The sequence below is a fragment of the Ammodytes marinus genome, assembly GCF_949987685.1.
Source record: "Ammodytes marinus genome assembly, chromosome: 3".
Lineage (NCBI taxonomy): Eukaryota > Metazoa > Chordata > Actinopteri > Uranoscopiformes > Ammodytidae > Ammodytes > Ammodytes marinus.
The window spans coordinates 20,239,705-20,266,047 of record NC_137232.1 but is presented as its reverse complement, the minus strand read 5'-3'; the positions used below and the strand labels follow the sequence as shown (position 1 = coordinate 20,266,047).

The window sequence follows — 26,343 nt, the reverse complement described above, 5'->3', positions numbered from 1 at the left end:
TTCATCGTGCATTGTTTAATTCAACATATCATAACTTTATAAAGTAAATCACTTACTTCTGAACTGTGATAGTCTCTTCAAGACTGCGCGAGCTGCAGACAATTCAAACTCTAGGCGAATACTGACCTACTGACTGACATCGGAAGCCGGAGGCTGATAGCCCATGGACCTATAAAGAAGTGATAGCCCCGCCCGCCCAAACGACTCCAAAGCGGCCAAACATATATTTCATCCGTAGTGCGACTAGACACTACCATAGAGAATGCATTGTAAAAAGTTAAGGGAAAATTATTAAGGTTTGTAAACAGTCTCCTAGTAGAGATAAGATGACAGAACTTGGTGTAGTGAGTAGTGATATCCTTTGAACCTACTGTCTATGCCTTTAAAGTAGAGATGACAGAACTTGGCTCACTTTGTTCCTTTGAACTGTGTTTGCCCCCGAATCCCCCCCCCTCCCTCAGCACCGTGAGACCCAAAAAGTAACACCTAGGTGTGAATTGACCTTCATCAAAGCCACTTTTTCTTTTGTTGAGATTTTCATCATTTTCATCGTCTCAATTTCAGTGTATTTTCAACAACAACAAAAAACATTTAATTACCTCTCAGCATTTCCTACATTATTATATAAACGTGATTGGTGTAAAATAAAGCATGCATGACTGGTATATTATTATTATGATGACACAGTATGAAAAAGGGGGCGCTGGGAAAACAGCGCCCCCTTTATCCTAGCAGTGTCCGAAAATATATTACATCCGCGTAGTGACAATTCACTACCATAGGGAATGAATGGGAAACGATCTAGGGAAATCTAGCTAAACTATCCGCGGGCGCCGCGCGGAGAATGAATGGGAAACGGTTTAGGGAGTTTTAGTTAAAGAATCCACGGGTGCGAAAAGTGTAACTACTTCGCTAGCTGTGCGTAAATTCTAGTTTAAGATCATACTACAATGTAGCCTATCCTTCTAAAGGAAATACACGTTATAAACGAACGCCGCAATGGTCTCAGTATATATATTGCTAATGTTGAAGTTAATGCTATTGGCGTAATCATCCTACTTGGCTCGTTGGTCTAGGGGTATGATTCTCGCTAGCTGTGCGTAAATTCTAGTTTAAGATTATACTACAATGTAGCCTAATAGGCTACATTGTAGTATAATCTTAAACTGCCTATCCTTCTAAAGGAAATACACGTTATAAACGAACGCCGCAATGGTCTCAGTATATATATTGCTAATGCTGAAGTTAATGCTATTGGCGTAATCATCCTACTTGGCTCGTTGGTCTAGGGGTATGATTCTCGCTTAGGGTGCGAGAGGTCCCGGGTTCAAATCCCGGACGAGCCCACCGTTTTGTCTAATGTGCCAGAAATCTGTAAGTGAACAGAAGCATTTGTGGCCTGATCACATGGCATTGACACCAACATTAAAACAACGTAACGCAAATGAACACACGTAGAATAACTAGCAACGGAAAACCTTACAGAACAAAAAAATAGCTACACATTTGTCACGTCGTAAGCAATTTGTCTGTCCCAGTAAACCGACTTCTCTTTTGCAGCTTTTCCCTCCAGTAAAAAGAAATGGGCTCGTCCGGGATTTGAACCCGGGACCTCTCGCACCCGAAGCGAGAATCATACCCCTAGACCAACGAGCCGGAACGTCATACCGAGACGCCTTTCATTTTATAAAATACTATATAAAGTATAAATATATATATTTTTTTTACTATTTACTCCTATTCTCTGTCATGACGCATTTTTTGGCGATTTAGATTATGTTAAAGGTGAAAAATGAAAACCTTTTGGAAATAGAGGGAAGTTGTAAGAGCACAATAAAGACACACAAAGAACTTCAATTAACTTCTTTTTATATATCATACATAAGACTGTCTTAATATAATACAAAGGGCATTGTCATAAACACAGCAAAGTCTTGACTAGATCTTACAATCTGTGGATACATGGACTTATCCTTTCCCCCATGCTGTTCAATTCTATAGTGCATGTTGCATGTACAAAAAAAGTGAAAAAATGTGAAATCAAAAATGAAAAGGATAAATCCAAATTAAATAAGAGGATTTCAACTTCTGTTGGGTGTTCAGATATGTCAACAAGTATACGTGTTTGTGTATAACCCACAAACTCAACAGGCTTATGAAAGATGGAACTTTTTTTCAACCATGTGCTTCTCATATAACCAAAAAGTAAGGTTTGTGATGTACATGCACTTACAATATACCCTGTGAAAATTATTAAGGTTTGAAGATCTAGCTTTCCCTGTTTGATTCAAACCCTACCTCATAGTGTTGTCCTGATGTAGTCAAGTACCTTTGCCAAAAGGCAAGGTTTTGCCACTAAGAAAACAGGAGTTCCTGCCCACTGAATGGTCACCAAATTGACAAACATAATCAACATACCAGCAGGAGCAAGGTAGTGAGTTCTATACTTCCTTTATTAAAAAAATATAAATATATACATAAATTCTATTTCAACTATTAAAAAGGGGCTGCATTTCATGACAACTGCTCTAAATAAGAGGTCAATCAGCATGATCTGAAATAGGCGCACACTTACGAGTCACTGCAGTCAATTTTTTTTCTTTTTCAGTCTTTTATTTTTGGAATGTTTAGTACCAGTATGAGTGCCAGTAATAAAACCACTGGCAATTTCTAAATGTCTCAAATTCTGCGGGGTATGAAAAATGATTGCAATTTTGCAATTAACCTTGACATCCAGATAAAACCCCAATCTCAATATAGGTAGCTTTACATTTGTGTTTGTGGAAATACCAAGCATGATTTCTTATGATGGTTTCTCCTTTAAAATGGCAACAGCATGACCTGTGGCCTGCCCTTAATTTGAAAGGTGGCTGTGGGCAGGTTTTTCTGTTTAATTTCAAAGCTGGTAAAATGAGCAACAGAAGAAAGAAAGCACTTCAAAATCCCTGATATAAAAAAGAAAAATCTGGTTATTGACTGTAATGTTTTGAAGACATGCATGTCTGCCTAGGCAAAGCATGTGGTTGTGGTCTGGGGGACACCCTTTCCCTTTGAATAGGACAACAATCATGGGGGATCGGCCCTACCAAATCAGAAAAATACCATTCAACACAAACTGATTTGCCACAATTATTCTTACCCTGCCAAGACGATGACATAAAGTCTTGCTTCACGGCAGAAACTAGCCAAGTTGACCAAATGATGTATGAAAGGCAGCAAAACCCTTTGAAATAGTATGATGGGGGCAAAAGAAAAACGACGACACAGAAATAGAACGCATTAGTCTCCTTTTTTTTCATTTTTTTTTTAAACCATCAGCTTCTATCTTGCTACTCCGGAGCCTGCAGAGTAACTACCAAATTCTCTAACATACCAAAGTTTTAAAAGACTCCCAAAATAATCTACCAATTAATATGGAAACAGTTTTGGTAAAACGTTGCAAACAAATCTGGCCAGAATACACAATAGCCAACGGTCTCAACAACGGTCTCCAGTTTTGCTAAAGTAATATATTGCAGCTGTTTGTATTGACGTTAAAATAAGATCTTGATAAACTTTGCGTCAAAGTGGTGAACTGCTACATTATTGGTTACAGACACCTATATGCTATAAAACAACTGCTTTGGTATAAAAACATATCCAAAGGGAAAATAAATTCTTGTAAAATTCACAGCATAATTTGAGGAGAAAAAAGGCAGTCACTTAACTCATTTTTTTCTTCAGTTTCCATGTTTTGGATGGAGAGACTTGTGCAGGTGGTTCTGATGAGGAACTACATGCAAAAGGGAAAAATAACGAAACATAAAAGGGTAGACTCTGGAATAGATAGTTCTTTCCACTGCAAAATCCTTAACCAGTGAATAAGATTTAAGGAAGTAATGTTTAGGAGGTTGTTGTGTACAATAAGACCCTGTTATGTGGGGCCCTGCTGAAGAAGAAATCTTTGTCGAGAAAGGCCTCAAATTACCATTCTTATTCACCTTTTCTAAGTTGTTTTTAATTTCCTTAAAGAATTAAGGGCTGTCTAGAGAGAAAAATAGAGAAAAGCCATCTTAATTCAAATGATAATGTCCAGCTCCGTCCCCATTCCATGTCCATGAGTCATAAGGCCAAAGGGTTATCTAGAACCAGCCACTGACTGTCTTCCTTTCTCTGGGCTGGATCCTTTCGTCTCCCGTGCCCATCGCTGCTCTCATCTGTGCCGGGGCCCGGTTGCAGCTTGCAGGACTACGGGGCCCTCTAGGCCGGAGGGGTGGTGCCTCCCTCTCCTTTGACCCGGATGGTGTCAGTATCCACCTGCAGGGTCTTGTCTCCACCCGGCCAGCGCACGCTATAGGGACTCCACTGCTATGTGCTCCCCTTTAACAGAGTTACACAATACCAACCAACAACAAGAAATATCACCGCAAACACTTCCCCCTCATTGTCAAGCTACAGGATTTACAAGCAGCTTTTACGAGAAATTTTCACTTAAAAAGGGCAAAATAATTAAGAACCAGTGGAACAGTAATGTCAGGCAGTCCACGGTTTGAACCGAAAAAGGACGCCAAGCATTTCATCACCAACAGCTACCTGCAAAACAGCTTCAAACTTCGCTCTGAAATGCTCCTTAGAAGATTTTGCCACATAATACCATATGGTGATTACTTGGTGGTTACATGAAACTGGTGAAATGGTAAGATGGATGTCTCAATCTCACTATGGTTATTCCGCAGTATTATTTTGTGCCTAATGATTGCAAAAGAAAAACGGATGAGAATTACATATATACTTTTTAAACAAAGGTTTTTCTCTGTAGTAGCGGTTCAGTGATATCTCCCTTCTGACGTGAGCAGCTTTTGTTCTCAACACACCTTGTAGTAAAAAACACCACCTTAAAAATGACGCACAGGGGGGAACACACAGCCAAATGTCAGTGCAGTCACGAGCTGGCCATAGAACTCTGCTGCACACACACTCCAGTCATTGGAGACTCCTCCCGGTCCATGCCCTGCCTCATGCCCAGGTGGCCTTCCGCTAGGTAGTGGGCAGGCCCTGTGTTCGTGCCCATGGAGAATGCAGGGTGCGCTGCCATGCCAGTCTCCTGCCGTGGGTTCGAGAAGGCACCTAGCCCCATGCTCAGCCCACCGTTCTGACCAAAGTCAAGGGCTCCAGCCGGCAAATGGCGGAGCTGGTAGGCCTGGTTGCCATGGTTCCCAGTGGAAGAGGACGATGTAGAGGAAGAGGAGGCAGAGGAAGACAGGGAGGTCATGGACAGATGGCCATGAACCACTTCCATGGAGTCCTGTGTCGAGGAGCTGTGTGTCGGGGAGGTGTAGTGGCGTGGGCGTGGCCGTGTAGCCATCAATGGCCCGTGGTGGTGATGAGCATGTGAGTGGGGATGCAGGGCCTTGGGGTGCTGAGGGGGAACGTGGAAGGTGGTCTCCTGGACTGGGTGGGTCTCTCCAGTGACTGCCTCTGGTCCAACGCCACCTCCCCACACCAGCGGGGGTGGGTAAGGCTGTCTCGCCTGTCAATGTCAAGCAAACAACAAGAGTCAGTTGTGGGATATGGCATTTTTGTCTGATTGAAAAACAATTAACAGAACTCAGCATCTGTTACCATATTACATTGGTGGACATTTCACTCAGAGTATATTCAATGAACAAATGTTTTAAAGTTGATAGTTCCAAATCTAGGAAGCATGACAATTTTTCTCATCAATGTTTGCAAGAAAAACTAACACATTTCAAAAAAATCGGATTTGATTTTTTTTTTAAACTTGATGTTAATCTTGTTATGTATCAGATGATACATTTTCATTTAACCTTTATTTATACTAGAGAGATCGTTGAGGGGTGACCCTTATTTACAAGGACGTCAAGTCGATCATCAACAGCCAATCAATCAATCAATCAATCAAGCAAAATAAAAAGAACAATACTACACATTCTTTGGAGATTTGTTTATTGGTGATCTATTTTCAAACTTTTTAGACTTGTCCTGGCATTTAAAATAACAAGAGCAGCCTCTGAGCACATGCTGTATAAGAAATGATATACAAACTTTGGAGGGGAAAAAACCTTTAATTTGAGCTTGTTCCGGGTAAATTACTGACCTGTGGGCAGAGGCTGTCACCATCGATGGCAGGCAAGGCCGTGCCGAAGTGTCCTCCACTGTGCAAGTGGTGATGGGTAGGGTCCGATCTCGCTCTGCCACTGGTACTCGTCCCAGATGAGCCTCCTAAGTATTAAACAATAGTGTCAACACACCACATAATATATGCCACAGGCTACAATAAGATTAGCCAGCACTTATTAAGGCACATAATTTAGAATTGTCTGAAGGTTCTAAAAGTAAATTGATTTTAGTAGTTTTAATGTTGTTCTTTCTTTCCAGTAGCTTGACACAGTTCACAGATTGACGTTCCACAAAATTAATCTTCCTTACCAAACCCTTAATTGTTGCGGTGGTATACATTTCTCATGTTGTCATAGAACACATTGACTATCATTTCAATATATTTCAATTATTTTGCTGAGCAGCTGCCCAGAGTTGTAAGGTGACAGTCACCTGAACTAGAGGAGGTGCTGGAGGTGGTTCCTGAAGACTGGGACTGCTCTAACGCAGGGCTCGTAGACACACTGCTGCTCGTATTGGTCCCTTCATCCGCAGTCTTCTTGAAGAAGCTGTGCTGCAGGGCATAGTAGGGCTGGATGCGGCTCTTAGGGTCATAGTCCAACATCCGCAGGATCAGGTCCTTGAACTTCAAGTAGTCAGCAACAGCATGGCCAGACTCCCCCGCCCGCCGGCCACCTGGACCCCCTGTCTCCACACCCAGGATGGAGTGGAGCTTCCGTGAGGCTGGAGGCTTATACTGTTTAAGGCAGAGTACACAAAGATTAAGAGATTTTCTCAGACATGCCTTATATATATTGTCACAGTATACCCAAGTAATCAGCAATTAACACAATTTTTTTTGTCAAAAGTCTACAGGAAAAAAACTGAGCTCACCCTTTTGCCATCTTTGGTCTTCTTAACACTCCATGTACCATCCGAAAGCTTCTCAAAGAACTTCCTGGCTTTAGGGGCTAGGTCCATTATGTGATTAGGCGGGATACCAAGAACCTCAACTATTTTGTTCATCTGGTCCACCTGTGGGAAGAGTTATAAATCAAGTTAATAGAAAGCACACGGAACACATTTTTATGGTCAGTATATTTGAATATACTGACCATGACTTATAGTCTATTTGACTTATAGTCAAAACATTTGGGCTCAGGCAAGTGGCCACAATTACTGGACACAGCTGTGTGATGCGTTTTAGGCTTGTGAACTCAACTTCTTAATCGTTTTAAGTGTACATGACATCATTTGTAAACTAGATATCAGATGAAAAGTTGTGAACTGTCAATTTAACCATTGCATTTCAGTCATATCTCAAAGCCCATCAAATATCTCATTTGAGTAGTATTTCAGGCCCTTATACCTCATTGGCTCCGCTGAAGAGAGGTTCCCCAGTGTGCATCTCTACCAAGATGCAACCCAAGGACCACATGTCGATGGCCAGGTCATAGGGCATTCCCAGCAGCACCTCTGGGGAACGGTAGAAGCGACTCTGGATATATTGGTATATCTACAAAAAAACAAAGAAAAAGCACAGACTATAAATTCCCCCATTTGCCTGCAAACTCTGAATTGCCTTTTCATTACACTACTATCACACACTACTCAGGGACATTCTTGCATACATTAATTGTATCACTGATAAGTAAAAATCACAGGTAAATACCCTTTGTCCAAGTTGGCAAGAGCTGCCAAAGTCCACTATTTTGATGGCACTCCTCTTGGGGTTACAGAGGAGGATGTTCTCAGGCTTCAGGTCACAGTGGATGATGCTGAGCTCAGGCGTGGCCAGGAAGAGCAGTGCCGTGCATAGCTGCTGAGCAAACTTCCGGGTGAGGTTGAGTGAGACGCCGCGGAAGTTGGTGTTTCGGAGTAGATCGTACAGGTTATATGAAAGCATCTCAAACACGAGACAGAGGTGGTTCCGGAACATGAAGTGACGCTTTAGGTGAACTGCAGAAAGAAAAAAAAATTGTACCCATGTTAGTCCCATACAAATTTGAATGTATTTTGTATATTAAATATATCTTAGGTCTTGGCAGATCAGACGCAAACTTCAAGAGTGCATTACCAATGTAGTATTTCATCTCGGTATCATGTTTGTTCATGAGCTCTAGGAGGCGCACTTCAATCTGGGCTTGATTGAGGAAAGCCTTCTTGTTCTTGATGATCTTAATGGCAACCCATTCCTGCTCAGCACGGTCATATGCTTTCACAACCTAAAAGATGCAGAAAAACAACAAATTGTAATGTCCCCCAACTTGAAATGAAAACTTCACATGAAACATCTTTAGTGAGTGGCATCAAATGTCTTACAGTTATTTGTACAGAGCAAAATGAAACCATCAATTGTGTATGTGTGTAATTTGTAATAAAGTACCTGTCCAAATGATCCCTTTCCTATCAAGGAATCAATCTCATAGCGGTCCATCCACTTCTCCCCATTCTTGACGATGTAGTCATAGTTATCATCGTCATAGCCATCATTGAAAACTTTCCTCTCTTTTTTGTGACTGGAGTCTTCACCCTGACCCTGTTGGTGCCGTCGCTTCTTTTTTGCATAATACACCTATAAAAGATACAAATAAACAATTCACATGATCAGACTATTCAGACAGAAATTTTACATTACTCTCACTACTACATTTTCAAAACTATATTATATGATTATCAGATGATACAGGTACGGTAAATGCATTTCATGAAAAACAAAACTAACCTCATTGATGTGTTTGTATGTTTTGATAAGGTCAATGGAGAGCTTCCTCAGGGGAGCTGAAGTTGGGTCACGAAAGCACTGGGGCATGTGCCTCTATAGTGTCAAAAGGGAAGATCACAACATTTCATAAACAAACAATATGCACATTACTTTTGTAAGTAACAGGGGCTAATCCAAATTGCTAATGCTAAAATATTAAGAGGCCTATCATTACCGTTAACACAACACATTTTGCACAATATTAAATGGCTAGACTGAAAGAACATTTAACAAGCGGCTACTCTGCCTGGTGACAGCAGCAAAAAGGGAAGTACGCTTTCAAATTAGGTATAGCAATTCTTGGAACAATACACATTAAGACAAAAAGAAATCCAAGAGCTGGGGTATGGTAGGGTGAGTGTACCTGATTGGCAGTGAGCTGTGGTGTCTGGTCGCTGTACGGTAAGACCGTAACAGATTGGTCAGTGCTTGGCTGGTGGCGGTCACTGTACTGCTGGTGCGTATGGGGCATTGGAGCAGCCATCTGAAGACCAGCAGTGTGTAAAGAAAAAGAGGGCGCAAGCCGGACGGACGAAGGTTTGCATGCTGAAGTCTCTCCTCCTGGAAGACACAAATAATGCTATGAGTTGCAGATTACCTTAATTAAACATTAAATGTAACAAAACACAAAAAAGGAGGAAGGGGGTTAGGTCATCTTCATGTGAAACATCTGTATTTCCTCTTTCATGGGACATTTGTGGCCCAAAAATTAAACGGGTAAAGATATTTGATACTTATTGTATGGATCTTATATAAATAGGCATTATTCTTTGTTTAATCAAAGCAGTTTGAATTTCCTTAACACTGAAATGCCTTAATCATCCATTGTGAATGAAATATATATGCAAAATGCAAATTAAGCATTTGTAATATTTACATGTATGTTGAAATGGTCGAGCTTACACTTTCACACATACAAAAATGATCATGAGATGTTGATCAAATAACAAGCATTAAATCATTGTTAGGAAAAATGTCAGGTTAAAGCATAGTGTATTTTTTAAACATGTTAAATCAGAAATATGCATCAAAGGATAACCACAAAATAAAGTAAAACAGTAAGATATCAACCTTTGTGAAGAAAAAGGAGCAAAACAGCAGGTTTAACAGTGAAAAGGGGTGAAAATGAAGCATCTCCACCGTATACAGTGAATCATCCTTCATTTTAAGCCAGAAGGAATCAAAAAATTATCAAATAGCATGTTCAGCTATCAGCATCTCTCACCAGACAACACATTTCACCAGCGCTACACAGTAACCACTATTCAGAATCCCAGCAACAGCACCTAATTAGCATAGCCTATCACCACAGAGATACAGCGTGATTTGGCAAGCCCATCAATGCACAGACCAATCACAACGCAGTATGCAAATAGCCTACTTTTGTTGCCAGGGCAGAGCTGCTCCCATTTTCCAATGAGAAAACAAGAAATAAACAAGAAATAAAATTGAACTTTGGCACACTTAGACGTTGCTTTCAACACAAGAGCCTGACAGCAAAATAGCTGCACAGCCCAAAACCTGCACTCCATCTGAGAGCATTAGAAAGCTGACCCAGCTTTGGAAAAGGAAAAAATACACATCCACTGACGGAAATATGAGGAACTGTAAGATGATAAGAGCACAGGCTAAGGCTGTATTTAAAGAAACTAAGATATTTTCTTTGTTCTATATTTATACATTATGATCTCCATTATATGGGTTATATATATATATATTTTTTTTTAAATGTATTTTCCAAATGTATTTATATATAGTATAAATCTATTTTTAAAGAAAACCTCATGTTGCATGAAGGAATTAAATATACTGTAAAAGTAAAACTAGTTTTAGGAATAAAGATAAGCCATAGTAATTTTTTTTTATATTAATCATTTTATACACATTAAATTTAAAGCACTAAAATTATAAAACTGATTTGTCATGATGACTAGTGCATCCATTGTCCATGCTAATTTAGCTAAGAGCTTAAAAAAATATAATGTCAAACAAGTTTTCCTCACTTTGAGCTATCATTAAACAAAAAGTTAAAATGCATTAAATACAAATGTATATATTTTATTGAGCAATCCTAATAATGATTTAACATAGTTTTACTTTAACTTAAGAAATAATTAAAATGTGAGGGTCTGGATGTCAAATTTAAAAAAAGACAAATATCCGAAAGAGAATAAAATCTTAGCCAGAGGGTTAAGCCTTAATGTAGCAGCTAACCTGGATGCATCATCTCCAGTAAAAAAAATCATATCATCCTGGGAGGAGAGTCCAGCAACAAAACTCAACCCACTACAAAGAATAAAAAAAGATCATTATCATTTAAAAACAGATCATTATCATAGTGCATCTTTGGTGGGGATTTAACTTAATATTTGTTTAAGTTTTGTTGAGAAAAGGGGACCCCTTAACAACAGAGGAACCCCTAACAGTTAACTACTTTGAGTAAGTGGAACTTTTGGGGAATTTAGTAACAGAGGTTAAGCTGCTTGTGGATCAGCAGTAAAAAGCAATCTATGCCCGGGCAATGATTTTTTTAATGCACAAAAGAACTGAAGCTCTTGTGAAACTGTTAAAAGATAAATAGTTGAATCAGAGAGGCCCAGGCTACCTAAGGCCAAACAAAACAAATCATTCAGGATTAATATTGTTGTGGACTAGTACTAGAACTGCTCTCAGCATGCCCATAGTTAACATGTCTTTAAAAATAAATATACTTTTTTTAAATGTAGGTATCTAACTCAAATAACTGTACAAGAGTATACAAATACAAAGAAGTTAAAAAGTTTGGTTTGAGCTCATCTTACAAATGCAATACATGACATTAGACTAACATAAGAATAGGATGAATTTGTCATTTAGAAAATATTTAACCGTACTAGGGAATTTAACTGTATTTGAACACAAAGCCATTTTGCAAGCGCACTTATAGCTCTATACTCTCTCCAAAACCTGTGATTATTCTTCATTTTCAGTACTGACATATGAACAGTTCCTTTCCTGGCTCAGCTCATCACGGCATCAACGGGCCTATTTAGGTGTAAATATAACGACAGCTAGCTTGCTATTAGTAGCCGTGTCATATCACAAGTGATAGCTAAAGACCTCTATAACAAGCGAATGTGTCATCTTCTCACGCCCAACGGATTAGACCCACTCCAAAGCTCAATCAAATGTAACCCATCCAAAACAATTAAAAGCCTATCGTGCATAAAGACGGCGCCCGAGCAGCTCTGTACTTACAGATGATGGGGTAGATTTCGTCATGGTTGGGATTTAGAAAGCATATTCAGTGTTCATTTGCGTCCTTCTCTTGCTATCGTTGGTGTATGCCTCCCAATCTTTCGTATAAATGGCAAAACGTATTCAAGCTCCCATTACCGTTAGCAGTCTCTTAACTAGCTAACGTTGTCGTCTTTAACGTTACCCCCGAAAACTGCGGGACAAGCAAAGCATATATCTCTCACCAATCCAACGTTAATGTTAGCTAGTGACGCTGTGTTGAGCCAGCGGGTTGTGGGGCCCATTCAGCTGGTTCGTCAACAAGTCAACGTTAACCATTAGCCAGGTTAGCCGAATTAGCTACCAGGCGCTAGCCCAGTTAGCTTCCGTACTGCCTAGTTGTAAAATTCAAACTAAACATCTAATATAAACACGCGTATTCTTTGCATCGACAATAAATCAAACGTCGGCTGTTAGCTAAAACGGCAGATTTGGCTTTAATCGTACAATGACAGTGTGTAATATCGCAGAGTTAACGTTAGCTGTCACGTTAACGCCGTGCCAGCATGACTCTACGTCCGAGCCCACACAATCCTCTGCACCCTGCAACCCCACAAGAGACTGCAAAACTATTCCCGTCCAACATTAAAATGAGCCCGTTGACCTACTGACTGAGGGGGAAATGTTAACGCTGGCTTCAGAGGAGTAGGCACCGCCACAAAATGTTAGCTAGCCGCCATACTAATAAGCTACCCCTCTCAACTACACTGTCGCGTCCATCATTTTTAACCATTCACGCAACATATAATACGAAACACATAGAAAGACAACACATGTAAAATGGCTCACCTCTGATGGCACGATCTTCATTTAAAGTCCAATAACCTGTATGATGAGGAAACTTATCCAGCTTGAGATTCTCCCCTCCCAGCACGGTTAGCGAGTAATGTTCAGGTTAAATCCGATCCCCGTCCACCGATCGACAAACACTAAAATAATTCGCCGCTCTTCATATCCCAACCTTTGATGAGCAACATCGGTGATCGAAACAAGTTTGACTAATGTTCCTATCAGCTGACTAGCGACATGCTAACGTTTACTAGCACGCATAACTTACTGGCTAACCTTAGCGAACTGGCTAGCTGGTCGACAAAATGAACGCAGCTAGCGTTAGCCACCTGCCCTGGCTAGCCTCGAGCTAACGATTCTAGCCACCGCTAAATAAACGTTATGCCAAATTCAGATTTTGCGCTGTCTTTCTTCAATTTAGCGTCGGCCGCTTCGACAAAATAAGACAATACGGTTCAAACCATAGTATTTTGAACATGAAACAAAAACCGTGTCCTCTGGTAATTTTTTGGTTAGGAATTTTGTGTCAATTTTCACAAAATGGCGCGCGGTCCAAACCTGCGCAGTGAACCGGCCCGGTGGACCACAGACACGGACAACTGAGTGAGTGCGGCGCCGCCTAATTATTTCAACTACGTTAAAACGTTGGCCTCTTGATCTTCTTCATCCGATCCACTAGACGCATTTCGATCTTCAAAAACGTCAAATATATATCCACTGACAGCATTATTCCGGCGGGAAGGGAGAACATTTGAAAAGACTGAGCTGGGAGGAAAAAAAAACCCTCCTGACAAAATGGCGATGCTCTAGCTTGTTGCCATGGCAACTGTCAATCAAAAAAAAAGAGAGTACCCGGATGTACCAATGACGAATAAAATCTTAACTGGCCAGAGTTACACGATATATTAACTCCAATGGTGTCCCTGTCTTTTTAACCGTGTTTGGCCTGTTGCTACCGTCCGGAAGATGGTTATATTTATAATCTAAAACTATCTTTGCCTTTTGTGATTGTAACTAGTGATTGCTTACCAGGGTTCCCACAGATCCTTGAAAAGTCTTAAAAGACATTTAATTAGGCCTAGTTGATATTGAAATAAAGCCTTCATTGGTAGGCTATTAAAATGTTAAATTCAATTTAAAAGTCTTACAAATTCTAGTAGCCTACAAGTTGGATGTAGGCCTAATACAAGTCTAAACTCAAGTGTCCACTTTTTCAGTGTAAAATCGATCTTTAATTTCATTCCGAGAGACATTAACAGTGTCTGCCTTGCAGTAGGTAGCCTACCCAGCTTACTTATAGGCCTATTTCATAGTTAGCATAGGCTATTCCAAATATTTGTTTCTAATTAGGCTAGTGATTTGAAAAACAACAACCAAAACTCATCTAAAGATAGAGCCTTAGCACATTTTAGAAATAGCCTATAGGCCTACTGAAACAACCCCTAGGCCTACATCCACAAATAATTGACCAGAAAAAAACTAAGTCCCTATGTTGGAAAAGTGGGAAGTTTTGAAAATGTAGCTTTTATCTCGGCCTATCTAATTAGGCTTACCTAACATAATAGGCTATATAGCCTATATTTAAAAAAGATAGCCTAAGTTCTCTTTTACACAATTGAAAAATTCCAAACACAGATGAAATAGTGCCTTTTCAAACCCCAAATCGCTTTAGAGAATGTTGGTTAAGTGGGACACCATTACTACTGTATTCGGTTTTTGCTTCAAAAGATATGCCAACAGGGCCGCTGCTAAGCTTTTGGGTGCCCTAAGCTTAAATTGTCAGTGAGGGCCCCCCCCCCCCCCTCTCACACACACAAAAAAAAACTTGAGATTGCCTCTTCAATTGATCGGTTACGCACGCCCATCCCTACTAGGTAACCTAGCCTAGGTTGCTGACTTTAGCAAGCAATATCACTGAACGTTAGCAACACAATTAGACCTACAAAACACAATCTTATTAGCAAGGGATGCACAGGTGCCATCTCTCAGTTTCTCTTCTTTTGTTAAGGTGGGCTGATAGAATTAATCTGGCTAAAACACCACATTCTCGCGTCCGCAAAAAAAAACAGGTGATGGGTGAATTTGGAGGCGGGCTGTCGCCGTGCCCACCTAATCAGAAGTAGTAATGGTCCTGGTATAGTAAATAGACATATTTGAATTGGCTGAAAAAATAAAAAATAAATTTTCTTCACTTTTGATTGCGTGGGCAGGACGCACCTTTGGGTGGGCGGGCTCACCCTTGCCCCTTGGCAGCCGCCGGCCCCGCTTGCCATTATGAATCGCCATTCAAAAACAGCTTGATAAAGCCGTATAGGCTATAATTAGGGGAAACATCTAATTTGCCCAAATTGAGTTATAGGTTACATAATTAAGAAAAAACAACAGTGGGCCAGTTCATAACTAATTTATATATTTTTTGTAATGTAATGATTATCATGGCATTTTTTAAGGAATGTCAATTTTGGCGGGCCCCCAGAACATCTATTTTTCCTTTGTAATTAAAATATATAAATAAATAAAAAATATATATAAAAAAAAAAATTTTTTGGGGGCCCCCCCCAAGGACTTGGTGCCCTATGCGCTCTGCATACCCTGCGTATAGGTAGCGGCGGCCCTGTATGCCAAAACGCAGAAATTAAGTTAAATGTGTGTGTGTGCACCTGACTTTTGTTTTTAAAATGGTGTAGGCCTATATATAGGGTTAGAAAAAAAGTAAAAACTTTTGATTTGTTTTTCCAAGTTAAGTTTACCATATGCCTACCTAAAAGCAGAGAATTTTTTCTGAACACGAAAATACAGTTTTGTCCAGAAGTCCCTTTAAATGTTTCATGTTTCAAATGTTTGTTAAAGTCAGATCAGTGCTAAACAAGTATGCACAGTTATTGTAAGGAATAGGACAAAAGGTAAAAAAATAAACCAGTTGTCCATACAATTAGAAAAAATCAGTATGTCAGTGATAAGTATGTTAAAGCCTACATTTTAGTGAGCAAAAAGAACATCTTTCCTGCCTAATAACTCGAATGTCTATGTAAATAATTCTGCAAATAATGCAACAATGGACATTAGTTCTCTAAATTACAGGAATTGCCTTTAGCAGTGATGTGAGGAAAAGTTTGAATGCAAAAACTTCATAGAATAATTTTTTTCCCTGTCAAAAAGTCATGTCATCTTCTCAAATGTAAGTTTTTAATCCAAACCATTGAGTGGCTATACATTTATGAAATGTATTAGCAGCAACAGGTTGGTGATCTCATCCCATCCTGATGTGTTGAGAACAATTAATGATGCCTCGTTCATTACTTTAGGTCTCTGAGAAGTAGTGCTTTAGCACTATCCGGTTTGGAATTATTGTGTTGCTTTATCCCATATCTGTTCTTGTTCAATCATACGGTGTGCATGGATGCCAAATGCTTTTTTTGTGTGGACACCAGAAAGGGTGTCCTTGTTGGACACAGGGCCGCCTTTATGCACGGGCTTACCTGGGCTGAAGCCCCAGGGCCTACGAAGATCAGGGGCCTCTCAGGGGCTGTCTCATCTCAATATAGGCCCCTGATCTAAGAAGGCCCCGAACATTGTCATTTAAAACAATAAATTATTGACTGGCTCATGATAGGCCCCTAATCTTCGTGTGGGAGTGGGGGCGTACTGATATCAGGGGCCCATCATGAACCAGTAAAGAAAAAGGATCATTCACCAGTACATTTTTGTTATTTTTGTTTAAATAACATTGTTCGGGGCAACGCAGATCAAGGGCCTATATTGAGTTGAGCCATTAAAAACAAAACAAAGAATTCAAAGAGAGAAGTAGCTTTGGGATAAGGGATTATTTAAAAAAAATGGAATGCTGACTGACTGGATTTTTTAAACCTGTATATTTTTGTTTCTGCTTTTTGGTATTTCTGTGTCTCCAAATGATTCCAGAAAATAGCTCACATAGGACACACTTGATTTAGCCTTAGTTTTCTTCTCAAAGTGCAACAGATTGATGCATTTTACTTTAAAGGTTAACATTTTTCTTACGGGGGGCATGCCCCCGGACCTCCCTAGAAGATCCTGGGTCCCCACCGTAGTCTCCTCAATAACTTGGAAAAACACTGTGACCAACCAGTGTTTATTTATTAAAAGTCATTAGACCAGAAAGGGGTTTAGGTACATGTACATCAATAGAGATACTGTGGTGTAGCCTGGCTCCGCCCGCCCGCCTACTTCCGGCCAAATTTCATTTTCCCTTCAGTAGTCAGTCTGGGTGTACAGTGCATTTCCCAGCATTTCCGAGTTCCCTGTCCAACTGGAACGCACTGTCAGAAGCCGGCTCATGACACACATGACGACCAAACGTGATGCGATTGGTTGGCTAATCCAGAGTGGCACTGGGCAGATCCAATAGTTTTAAACTTCGACAGACACCCGCCTCCAAGTGAGTGAACGTTTGCCAATTACAGCACTTCCAGACCTTCTGTACAAATGAAATGAAGTCCAGGTTCATTATGACATCTTCAAAGAGAAACTTTGCACTTTTAACTCAGAGATGAAAAGTGCAAGGCAGTCTTTCTTTTCTGACATCATCACCAAAAACAACAACAATGCACGTGCCCTGTTTCCTACTGTCGACAGATTAACAAACCCTCCTGTGTCAGTAGCGTCTGAACATCTCTCCACGAGGGCCTCCAATGAATTTGCCTCCTTCTTTACTGAGAAAATTCACTAAATTAGACAAGCTGTCACTGCATCAATACAAAGTTCAACATATGTGTCATCGCTATGCCCACTTAAAATCAATCCAAATGCAATGACACAATTTTATCTGATAAACCACAAAAACCTGGAGGACATTATACAACACCTGAACTCCTCCTCCTGTTGCCTTGACATTCTTCCCACAGGCTTCTTTAAAACAGTTTTTAGCTGTATGGCCTCAGATGTTCTACAAATTGTCAACATGTCCCTTCGGACAGGTGTATTCCCACAGGCCCTGAAAACAGCAGTCATCAAGCCACTCCTAAAAAAGAACAATCTAGATACATCGCTCATGAACAATTATAGGCCCATATCTAACCTACCATTTTTAAGCAAAATCATTGAAAAAGCTGTTTATCAACAGCTAAATAACTGGTTAAGGTCCTCAATGACATCCACTTAAACACAGACAGTGGCAAAAGTTCTGTTTTAGTTTTACTGGATCTCAGTGCCGCTTTTGACACAGTTGACCACAGCATATTACTAGATCGACTAGCAAACTGGGTTGGACTCTCTGGAACTGTACTAAACTGGTTTGAATCCTACTTAAAGGACAGAGACTACTATGTGTCAATAGGCAATTTCACATCTGAGCGGGCACATATTGAATGCGGGGTCCCCCAAGGTTCCATTCTTGGGCCTCTTCTGTTTAACATCTACATGCTCCCACTAGCTCAGATTATGAATAAAAACAAATTATGCTACCATAATTATGCAGACGACACACAAATTTACATAACCATATCACCAGGAGACTACAGTCCGATACAAGCACTGAGTAAGTGCATTGAACAAATCAATGATTGGATGTGCCAAAATTTCCTTCAATTAAACAACGACAAAACTGAAGTAATTGTCTTTGGTGCCAAAGATGAACAATTAAAAGTCAGCGCACAGCTTACATCTGTTATGCTAGAAACCCAACACCAAGCCAGAAATCTTGGTGTTGTCATAGACTCCGACTTGAATTTCCAGAAACACATTAAATCAATTAATAAGTCAGCATACTACCACCTTAAAAACATATCAAGAATTAAAGGACTTATGTCTCAGCAAGATTTAGAAAAACTTGTCCATGCATTTATCTTTAGTAGACTTGACTACTGTAACAGTGTCCTTGCAGGCATTCCAAAAAAATCTATCAGACAGCTTCAGCTAATTCAGAACGCTGCTGCTCGAGTCCTCACTAGGACCAAAAAAGTGGATCATATTACCCCAGTTCTGAGGTCTTTACACTGGCTTCCTGACACTCAAATAATTGATTTCAAAATACTGATGTTTGTTTATAAAGCACTAAATGGTTTAGCGCCAAAATACATTACTGATCTGCTGATACGTTATGAACCGTCCAGAGCCCTTAGGTCGTCTGGGACAGGTTTACTTACAGTCCCAAGAGTTAGGACTAAATGAGGAGAAGCAGCTTTTAGTTTTTATGCACCAAATATCTGGAACAAACTCCCAGAAAACTTGAGGTCTGATGCAACCCTCAGTTCTTTTAAATCGAGTCTGAAGACTTTTCTGTTTCCATTTTAACCTGTACTTTTTATTTTATTTAAATGTTTTACTTCTTTCCATTCGCTTTTAAATGTCTTCTAATGTGTTTTATGTATTTTAATCTTGCCCCTGTAAAGCACTTTGAGTGGCCTTGTGTTTGAATTCCATACCAAACAATTACCAGCGGAAACGGTATTTGTGAGAAAGTTTTTTTTCTTTTGTCATCTTAAGGGGAAGATGGAATAACACTTTCCAAGTCTCTTCCTTTGTGTTAACTCAGTTGGCTTCATTTTTACAATTGTTATCAATCAATCAAACTTTATTTGTATAGCTCTTTTTATTAGTGCAAATTAAAAACCTTTAAAGGGTAACTGTCAAAATTATAAGATATTTTGCACTTGTGTTCCAAGATATCATTACTTACAGCTGCTCTGCAAGAAGATTTTGTTCTGCAATTGTGAACTAAAAGATTCTTCCTGGTTCATACATTGCAGTAGTAGGCTGATACGAGACCTCGAAGGAATGTGTTCAAACCTCCAAGGTCCCACAGTCAGCATTTAAGCACAAAGGTTCACAATGAATTGTAACTGGTTTATGATTTTTTTTGGGTATACCAGGTTAGAGATCATTGCAACAGTACAGTTTGCTGGATTTAAAAGTGTGCATCAGTCTCTCTGTGTGTGCTCCGAGAGAGATAGAAATGGCAGGATTAAGCTGTGTGTTTGAAATGCTGTTTGAAAAAAAGCTGATTCGGTGACCACATGTTTGTTCTGAGTAAAAACGACGCCAAGGTTTCTTGCTTGTCGGCTTGAGGTCAGCATGTCCAAGGGAATTTGATTCTGTGGCCACTTTCTCTCTCGTATACTCACAGCATTTCCTCCCCACCCAGAATAAAAATGGTTAGCTTGCTCAGTAGCCTAAAAAAGTTAGTGGAAATTAAGGTAAATAGTGTGTCCAATCCATCCTATTCTCTGAACAAATCGTTTAAATAGTTTATTAATGGCTATCCCAGTGTTTTTAGGGCAGGAGGATTGGCAAGGCAACCACATAGGGCACCATGACAGTTATGTACTTAACCTGCTTGTCTTTTGATTGTGCGAGGAAACTCTTGCAGAAACTTAGGGGAAACTGTCAAGCCTCAGTGGAATCAGACCAAAGACTGTTTCTGTTATATCACCAGTTCTAACCACCGCCATGCCCAAATAAACTTCAGACAACACAGATGTTGATGCCATAGACGACCCTGATGCACAACCAGTGGTGGAAAATGTACTCAGATCTACAGTGTGGAAATACTCTGTTAAAAGTAAAAGTCCTGCTTTTTTTATTTAAGTTACGGTACAAAAGCCTTAAAAAATATGTACCAAAAGTATACTCATTATGCAGAATGGCCCATTTATGAATAATCAAGGCCTGTATTGTACTGCTTATAGATATATTTACTGATGCTGTAAAGGTGGAGTCAGTGATTCTGGAGAACACTTGTTGTCAAAATCAGTGAATTTCTCCTCGCAATACGCTACCTGTCTGTACTGTGAGTTCGCTGAAAATAAAAACTTGCGTTAATACATAGGGTATTTAATTAAAGGAGCCCACCATAGCTAGCAACATGTCCATTTACAAAGCCTATACCGTGTATTAACACTGAATTTCTTTCAGCGCAGACACAGTACGGATGGGAAGTGGATCGTGAGGAGACATTCACTGACTAGAATCTAGAATCGCTGACTCCACATTTAAGTGTCCATGGCTTGAATGTTGCATCTGGTGAAGGTGGAGCTCATTTTAATTACTATACATCCTGCTGGGCAGCTTGTGAATTTCCAAAAATGGAACCACACAACTACCAGTACCCAGAAGAATCAAAATATACCATGACATTTGGCAGAGACTGAGGTGGGTCTCCCAGACACTGTTCAGTTTACACACGACACAACTTCATGGCAGGGTTTTTGGAAAAGTTACAACTTTTTCATATAGCAGTAGTCTTCTTTCGTTATTAACGGCGTTAACGCAAACCCATTTTAACGGCGATATTTTTATTATCGCGCGATTAACGCTCTTTACGGCCTAGCAAACGTTGTGGTTTTTTCACATGCTGTTGAATCAACTAGTAATGTTAAGGTGCGAACACACTGCACACCGCCGCGCGGTAATGGTCCTGGTATAGTAAATAGACATTTTAATTGGCTGAAAAAATAAAAAATAATTTTTTTTTTTTTTTACATTTTTATGCTTTATTGATAGTGTAGAGACAGAGGTGAAATGGGGCAGAGAGGGGAGTGACATGCAGAGAACGACCGCGGGCTGGAATCGAACCCGGGTCCGCTGCTTGCCGAGGCCCATGGGGGGGACGCCCTACCAACTGAGCTAAGGGCGCCTCCTTAAATTTTCTTCACTTTTGATTGGGTGGGCAGGACGCACATTAGAAAGTCAATGTATTTTGCGCGCCGCCGCGCGAATGGGCGGCCAACCGCCGCGCCACGGAATGCAGTGTGTTCGTACCTTTAAATAACTGAAACACCACAAACTATACTGTGGCTCGCAGTTAAGTTACTGTTCATTCAAACGGATCATGTCCTACAGCGTAATTTCAAATTAAAATCATTTAACTGGCAAAACGGCTAAACGTCCAGTCAATTCATACTTTTATTTTGAAAAACCGGAACCTAGCACTTCCTAGCTCAGCTGCGCGACCTTCACTAGTCTTCCGTGTGTGAGTCATCCATGGGTGAATCTCAATACAGGGGTTGTGGTCTACGAAGGCTGCATTTGAAGACCGATTGCGTCATAGCGGCGCGCAAAGGTTGTTCCATTTGCAAGGCTCCTTGCAAGGCTCCTCATATGCAGCCGAGAAATGCAGCCTTCGTTTCACGGTTTTGAAGGCTGCATCAGATGTATCCTTCGCGGCCCAACATATCCCAAGATTCATTGCGTTTTTTTCAGAGATGGCATAAAATAAAATAAAAAATAACAAAACAGCAACGTGTTGCTCCATCTTCTTAACTTTTATCTTCCTTTCTTTTTTTCTTGTACTTTTTTTTCTTTTCGTCTGATAGGCAACTTCTTTTTCTTTTTTCCTCTGTTGACAAGGCTGTTTCCGTTGGCAGCAATCAGGGTTGCTAGGCAGCACAGGAGCGGCGAGTCGTCACGCAAGGTAACGGCTTGTTACGCAAACCGGAAGTGCTCGTAAACAGAGCGAAACGGAGACCGTCTCGTTTAACAACGCTCGTTGGCCTTGGAATCGGCCTTTGAATCGGCCTTCACAGGCTATGGCCTTCATAGACCGCGAGACCGCGTCCTTCCAAGGATGCGGTCTCTGTAATGGGATACAGCTACTGGCTGTGTTCGGAAAGCCATAATAGCGTCCTACATCCTACATACTCACCATCTATATACTGCATACTGTCTTCTCAAAGATCGATTGTGTATGCGAGGTGCGTCGAAACGTGTTCAGTTGAAGTATACTCAAGCAATTAAGAATTTCTTCTTCTTCTTATAAGATTCAGGCAGTTTATACACTGTTTAGCGTATAACCGCCCTCTATATTGAACTAGATTTTTACAGATTCGAATTCATTCACAATATAATTAGGGGACGTTTTATAGGCTATTTTAAGTTTCACGTTCACGTGAGACACGACTCACACAATCAGTTAGGTGCTTGACATAGACACATACTTTCTATACATCCTTTTCGTTTAAGAACTAGGCCAAATGTTCATTAATTAAGACAACCCAGAACAACTTCAGTGGATACCAATGCAACTTAATCAAGGCACAATTAGCAATAAAATAACACAAAACATAACATATAGCTACACGGACAGTAAAGGGAACAGTTAACCCGCGCCGGGAGAAGGTGTGTATTTTACTCACTATTTGTAGAGGAAGGCCATTAGCTGAAGATTGCCGCTACCAGCTAGCCACTCGGTGCGGACATAGTTCTCCTCCCTGAAAGTGCGATAAACTTTCTTTCTCTCCACACGCATTGGCCTGCCGTCAGATTTGATTTTTAATGGCTCCTCAATTGGCAGTTTGGTAAAATATTTTTTTACTAAATACTCAAAATCTCCACCCTCCATAACTGTTCTTGCTAATATGATAACAATGCAAACATGCTAATCTCCCGCTATTGTTATTGTTGTTAAATTTCAGTGACGTTGATAATGATGCTTTGATTTGATTGGTGTGAAGCCAAGGGCTGAGTGGCTTCCCTTGGCACCCTCATGACACCCTCCTGACCAATCACAGGAGGGCAGTGTCAAGACAATAGCCTCACCTGATTGGTCAATCCTTCTTTCTTTTTTTCACCAAGGGATGCCAGCTCGGGCTGGCTTCCTCGCGGACAGGGGTTGCGGTCTTGGAACCGGCCTCGTAGGCTGCATTTGAAGACCGATTGCGTCATAGCGGCGCGCAAAGGCTGTCCCATTTGCAAGGCTCCTTGCAAGGCTCCTCATATGCGGTCGTGAAATGCAGCCTTCGTTTCACGGTTTTGAAGCAGTTTTGAAGGCTGCATCAGATGTAACCTTCGTGGCCCAACATATCCCATGATTCATTGCGTTTTTTTCAGAGATTGCATAAAATAAAATAAAAAATAACAAAACAGCAACGTGTTGCTCCATCTTCTTAACTTTTATCTTCCTTTCTTTTTTTCTTGTACTTTTTTTTCTTTTCGTCTGGTAAACAACTTATTTTTCTTTTTTCCTCCGCTGACAGGGCTGTCTCCGTTGGCAGCAATCAGGGTTGCTAGGCAGCACAGGAGCGGCGAGTCGTCACGCAAGGTAACGGCTTGTTACGTAAACCGGAAATGCTCGTAAACGGAGACCTGCGGAGACCGTCTCGTTTAACAAGGCTCGTTGGCCTTAAAACCGGCCTTAAAATCGGCCTTCATAGGCTATAGCCTTCATAGACCGCGAGACCGCCTCCTCTCTGTAATGGGATACAGCTACAGTGTGCAGTATCGTGTTTGGCCTCCGGGAGAAAACGCCACTGGAGCTGCAGTGTGTGGAACAGCGATCTGTTCTGATCTCTCTCCACTATCAGACTCACATCACTCATTTCACTTAGTAACTCTAATGTTAGGTATTTATCTTTATCTCTTATCTATTGTAAGAGTGTATGAATGACTGCACGTACAGTTGTCAGATCGCGGACCCCAAACAATGTTGTTGCCTAGCAACTTGCTCGAAAATATTTAATTTTCCTGGGCGGGTAGAATTGACCCAGTGCATTGGGAAAAGTATACAATCGATTCAAGATTCATACCTGATTCATACCCAAAATCTTCCCGGAAGTTAGTACTCATCCGGGAATTTCTCGCATACCCAACCGTCACATACTTAAATTTAATTCAAAATGAGTATGAGTAGGACGTTAGTATGGCTTTCCGAACACAGCCCATCTGTTGCAGCCTTCAAAACCGTGAAACGAAGGCTGCATTTCTCGGCCGCATATGAAAGAGCCTTGCAAATCGTTGCAAATGGAACAAGCCTTTGCGCGCCGCTATGACGCAATCGGTCTTCAAATGCAGCCTACGTAGGCTGCAACCCCTGAATCGAGATCCAGCTACAGTCTGAAATAAGCCGTGGATGAAGAACTCCCAAAACATTTAGGCCTACAACAACCAGTTTAATTTAGCCTAAATACTAATTTGTTTTATATAGCCTATTTTGTTTTATGGTTTGGTTTTTAAATAAAAAAATAAGTTCCAATTATGCTTGTGTATGCTGTTAGGGATAATCGCGAGTTAACTATGACATTAATGCGATTAATCGCAATTAAATATTTTAATCGTTTGACAGCACTAATGATAACACATGAGCTGAAGGAATACTAAGAATGATGATTTCTTTATAAGCTCCTCAACTTTTAGTTTTTTAATTTTTAGCAGGGATTTAAAATAAAAAGAGGTTTTTAATCTGGTTTAAAAAAGGGTGCCAATAAAAACAACTGCAAAACAATGTAAAAGGCGTATCAAATAAAAATTGGAGCACAGTTTTTTAAACTTATATTCGCTGTATTTTTAGGACAATAGGGCCATACACACCACTTCTGTAAAATTCTCTAATGCTCACTTCGGTGTCATTATTGGCATTATACCGTAACACAACCCTCTAGTCTCTTAGTGAGTGCTATCAGTGAATGATTGACCTCAAATGGATGCCTGTTGCCCACAATAGCGCTCTGCATCACATGCAGCATGTGATACAACACACAGACCCCAGCATCACCACATGGACCCTAATGGAAAACAATTTTTCTGAAAGACAAATACATGACTGCTGTTAAAGCATACCTAAACTCCAAAGCCAACAGAAAAACATTGAGCTTTTACAGGGTACCCATGTCAATATCCAAGTGTCGGAGAAAGATGATTTTGGTTCACTGGTTTTAAAGGACATTTTGCTCTAGAATTCGTCTTAATCCCTAATCTAAGACCAATAAGTGGCCGAAAAACACCTTAAAAAAGCTACATCAAAAGTTACTAAATTACTAAAAAAGTTACATCAAATCATAACATCAACATGGTCACAGCCGCTCGATTGCATTCAACGTTTTTCCATCTGAAGTCTTTGGTTCACCAACTCTCTTTGACATCTGTTTTGTTTTACCCTCAGAAGACCTTCAGCATTATTGATGTGAAGGCCAGAGTGCTAATTGGTGCTATTATGTTTTGTGACATACTGTAATCGCAGAAAAATCATTTACCAGTTTTTGCGTTTCAAGATCATGAAATACTGTTCTAAGTGTTATAGTAATGATCTAAAAAATGTATAGGCCCTACAGAACAAAATGTGTGATGCGACCCTTTGTACATAACCCATCAGAGTGTGGTTTGTGGAGTTCCCATATGGTGATGCATTCCTGAAACTCAGTGTGTTAAAATAACTGTAATTCTGAAATAACTAAAATATCCATCAGTGGTCAGAATATTGAATTTAGTGCACTATTAATATTATACTTATTGACTGCAATGCATTTTTCTTATGACGCTGATAATGGTAAATGGTAAATGGACTTGTATAGCGCTATATCTCCGTTTATCACAGACTCAAAGCGCTTTACATTGTTTTTGTACACATTCACCCAGTCACACACACATTCATACACCGATAGCAGCAGCTACCACGCAGGGTAGGCTGAGCACTAGGGTGCTAAGCTAACTAAGCTAACTATCGGGAG

General features: G+C 40.3%; 1 protein-coding gene across 1 annotated transcript; it reads right to left on the bottom strand.

The window, feature by feature from the left end:
* Positions 1-1,852: 1,852 nt before the first annotated feature.
* dyrk1ab (dual-specificity tyrosine-(Y)-phosphorylation regulated kinase 1A, b) lies at positions 1,853-13,722 on the bottom strand. Its single transcript, XM_080053975.1, has 11 exons — positions 12,929-13,722; positions 9,228-9,424; positions 8,825-8,917; positions 8,486-8,674; positions 8,177-8,324; positions 7,772-8,058; positions 7,469-7,615; positions 6,994-7,134; positions 6,553-6,856; positions 6,098-6,222; positions 1,853-5,509 (listed from the first exon to the last, which is right to left on the bottom strand). The coding sequence occupies exons 2-11, from the start codon at positions 9,345-9,347 to the stop codon at positions 4,922-4,924; spliced, it is 2,142 nt and encodes a 713-aa protein (XP_079910101.1). The 5' UTR covers positions 9,348-9,424; positions 12,929-13,722; the 3' UTR covers positions 1,853-4,921.
* Positions 13,723-26,343: the final 12,621 nt, after the last annotated feature.

Bases quoted from the DNA above. Each gene is read 5' to 3' on its own strand.
- dyrk1ab (XM_080053975.1), bottom strand. From the start codon at position 9,347: ATGGCTGCTCCAATGCCCCATACGCACCAGCAGTACAGTGACCGCCAC. The intron at 7,616-7,771 runs GTATTTACCTGT...GTTTTTTTGTAG, and splicing joins CTTGCCAACTTGGACAAAGG to ATATACCAATATATCCAGAG. The intron at 7,135-7,468 runs GTATAAGGGCCT...CTCTTCCCACAG, and splicing joins TCTTCAGCGGAGCCAATGAG to GTGGACCAGATGAACAAAAT.